Below are 3,660 nucleotides of genomic sequence, written 5' to 3'. Positions count from 1 at the left end.
AGCCAGGCCACCTGCTCAGGAGTCATGTGGTCCAGGTGGTCTGGGCCTATGGGTCCTGACTGGGAGTTCATTGGTGGTGGCCCCATTTCATCTGGGGAAAAGGGCATGTCCCTGTGTCCTTGAGGGCCAAACGGAGCCCCTCCATCTGTCCGAGACCCTGACCCTTTGCCTAAACTTTGGGATTGAGCCATCATGGCCTGTATCGGCCCTTCAGGTTTCTTTTGGGGACCATCCAGCACCCCAGCATTTGGAGGTGGCCCCCCACTTTGCCCTCCCGCAAACTCCTTCTCATCAGGGAAGAGCATGCGTTGTATGTCTCTCAGGGTCTGCAACGAGCGTTCTCGATGCTCCAGCTGCTCCTGTGACAGTCCATCTGGATTCTCCCCCAAACTGGAGGGGTCCCCACCAGACACCTGCTGGGGAGGACCTTTGGGATCTGCAGCAGAGCTATTGCTACCTTGGGAAACCGGGCTAACCGCTCGGTTATTGGGGGTTGAACTCTGCCCAAATCCTTCTGTCTGCAACGGGGCAGAGTTGGTAGGACTGCCCACAGACATCACTTTGCTTTCCACGCTGGGACTGTCCTGGTCTATGGGACACGGGGGGCCAGTGGATTTGGATACCGGTGCTGACACGGGCGGAGTCGGCTGCATTTTGGCGTTCTGGGGCGGGTTCTGGTCCTGGGCAGCGGCGGGCTGGGGCTGCGGCAGGGGCTTGGGTTCAGTCCGAAGTGCAGTGAGCTGGGGGTTCTGCAAGAGAAAGCCACAGGCTGTCACTTGTCCTTCTTACAGCTCTGCCACATGAGCAGCGGTGCAAATGGAACGTCCCATCCCAAGCCCACCAGCCCACATTCTGCAAGGAAGAGGAGCCTTCATGCAGCTACTACAGAGCAGCCTCTCAGCCATGCAGAAGCCCATTTGGCTCAAGCATTACAGCAGGCAGCCTCTGCTTCTGTGCTAGCTCTGCATGAGCAATGGGTTGGAAAGATACCACCCAGATATCGCAAGACTCAAGCTCTTCTTTGGATGATCCAAGACATTTATTTGCAGAAGGCTAGAACAACAACTGCCTCTCTTTTCCACCCTGAAACTTATTTCAGAGTGTAAATAAACAATCACCCACCTCCCTGAATCCCACACAAGCACATTTACCATTTCCCTTCCCACCCACGTGCTGGTGTGCCCTACCAAAGGTACAGTGTTTCTCTCCGCCTTGCTGTTTGATATGTTCTGGATATGAAAGGACACGATGGTTTCTACCTGTCCCTTCAGCACAGCTTCTGCAGCCCTGCAAAGACAGACAGATGCACATATCTGGTTGAAGCTAATAATCAATTTTTCTTCACCGTCCTCCCTTCTACCCTTCAGCTGGCAGAAGGGAGAAAGACTTCACCACACATATTTCACTCTAGATGAACAGCAAAAGAAAAATGCTTACATCTACAAACTCATCAGCATTCAGGGTTCATGTCTCAGTTTAAGCCATCCTGTCTGCTACTCACTGCATGGATTGCAAAACAATTATCTACCAGCATTTGCCAAAAAAACCCCCCAAAAACCCCACCACACCTCAGAGGAATAAATAATCACTTCTCAGAGAGCAAGAGGTAGTGACATTCTCCACTCCTTCAGAATCCCCAAAACAAGTAATGATTTTTTGCTACAAGAACACACTCGATGAAGAAAGTGCACTTGAGAATCTCTTAAAAAGGGAGCACAAATATAAGCCCTGCTCCCTGAAGACACTCGAGCATCTACCTACTTACTTGTTGGCCATCTCAGTAGAAAAGACGTAAACCACTTTGGATGGCGTCTTCTGCCCACTTGCTGGCTCCAAAGTGGCAGTCAGGCCATGGGAAGGTGTGGAAGACCTCGGGGCTGAAGCATTTGAAGGAGTCATGGAGTGTGGTGTGTGCTGAGAATCCTGGGACTTCACATGATCAGCAGAATTGCAGTCTGGAAGGGGAGAAAGAAGAAAAGAGGGGGAATCACTACCTTAGGAGCTCTTTGGAAACCATTTCTGGAAACTGATCAGCGCTTTTCCTCCTCTGAAATTTCCCACTTCTCCCTCAAGCACCACTAAAGGTAATTAATTCTCCTATTACACCGTGCATCTTCCCTCTATGCACCTCCATGCTGCCCTTCAGGCACCACTGGGAGAAAGCTCATCTTGTCCCTTTTCAAAGCAAGTGGCAGTTCCCAGAGCTGATCCCTTTGAATTCTCTAATGGCCACAGAAAATAGCAGGAAAACTACACACTGAAATGAATATAAATATGTCTGTGCCCAAGGAGAACATTCTGTGGAAGACTTTACTCTTTCTTTTTTTCTTCAGTCACCTTAGCCAGGTGACCTAGCAAATGGACAACAAAGCAAAGATGGATAACTGCATATCTAGTCTGTTTTTTGCACTGCTCCACAGAGGCAATGTTGGAGCCAGGAACAGAACACAGAAATCCCAACTCTCTGGCTTATGTTACCAGTCAGGGTGCTACGGGTTATGCATCTGTGTTGACAAAACAGGCTTGCGTATTGTTCAAAACCCCAGTTACAACAGAGCAGTTCCTGAAAGGCCAAAGGCCAGAAGGAAACCAACAGGTTGCATTTGTACTTTCAAATCCTCTGGGAGAGTTTCAGAATTACAAAGGAACTTTCCCACCAGAGTCAGGTCTGTGCTTTAACTGAGCGTGAACAGGACATTCACCAACGCCAGCTACGACAACCTCTTTCTCCTCACCTGCTCTCGAGACCTTTAGACTGAAACTTACAGAACCCCAGACAAATAAATGTTTTGCTAACACTTGCATGGTGATTCTCCATCTTGGAGAGGACTCAGATTAATTGTCTACACTTGTTCACAAATCCTATCAGACATACCTTTGATTTCAGGGTCGTCATTAGGAGTCCCAGCTTCCCTCTGTTCAAAAGAGTCTGCCGAAATGCTCCTCTCTCTCTTCCCCTTCCCCTTGGCACCATTTCCAGCCCCATTCTTCAGCCCCATGCTCCCACCTGGGCCAGGGAGCACTTTGGGAGGATGACCTCCACTTTTAGGGTCACAGGGAGAGGGCTGGGATTGGCTGGTGGAGCCCCCTTGTTTGCCCTGGTTGGAAAATTTGGAATCCAGCTGGGGGTTGCCAGACGGGGACATCACTGTAGGGGGACGGACCATCACCTCCTGCTTTGATTTGGGGCTACTGGGGATAAAAAAAAAAAAGAAAAAAAAAGAAAACCAAAGTGACAAATCACACTGTTGATTCATTCAGCCCTGTAGGAACACATTAGAGAGAAGCAGAAACAACCACTGCCACCTTTGCAAGCTAAGACAATTGCTGACAAATAAAAAATGCCTGCAAGCTTAGAGTCATGCAGGTGCTTTTTTGAACATGCCCTGAAAGGGTTATTATCCAAGATGGGATCTCATTGCTCAAGAAGGCATCAGAGCAAGCTACAGACCTGCCAGATCCCACGAACTGCTGTCACATGAGGACCTACCTCTGGGGCGTCTGTCAATAAAGACAACGGTTTCTATGTGCACAGAGAAGCGCCTCACACCAAGACCAGCTCAGAGTAAACAAACAAGGCACAATAAAGTTCACCTCACCACTCTCCTGGACCCCAACTACATGCTGCAGCTCTGATCAGAGCAGAAACCCCCCCACCCC

The 3,660-nt window shown here is 49.5% G+C and overlaps 1 protein-coding gene across 1 annotated transcript in view; it reads right to left on the bottom strand.

Annotated features, from left to right (window-relative positions):
* The window catches only part of BCL9 (BCL9 transcription coactivator), a gene marked incomplete at its 5' end in the record, with an annotated part of 10,081 nt that extends 6,889 nt beyond the window's left edge, over positions 1-3,192 (bottom strand). Inside the window, 4 exon segments of the mRNA XM_029087033.1 lie at positions 1-749; positions 1,188-1,287; positions 1,766-1,955; positions 2,876-3,192. The exon segment at positions 1-749 is cut by the window's left edge and continues 1 nt beyond it. Of these exon segments, the coding sequence (XP_028942866.1) occupies positions 1-749; positions 1,188-1,287; positions 1,766-1,955; positions 2,876-3,192 (1,356 nt within the window).
* Positions 3,193-3,660: the final 468 nt, after the last annotated feature.

This window comes from Antrostomus carolinensis, unplaced genomic scaffold (assembly GCF_000700745.2).
Source record: "Antrostomus carolinensis isolate BGI_N321 unplaced genomic scaffold, ASM70074v2 scaffold8959, whole genome shotgun sequence".
In the NCBI taxonomy this organism is placed as follows: Eukaryota; Metazoa; Chordata; class Aves; order Caprimulgiformes; family Caprimulgidae; genus Antrostomus; species Antrostomus carolinensis.
This window is presented reverse-complemented; position numbering and strand designations above follow the sequence as displayed.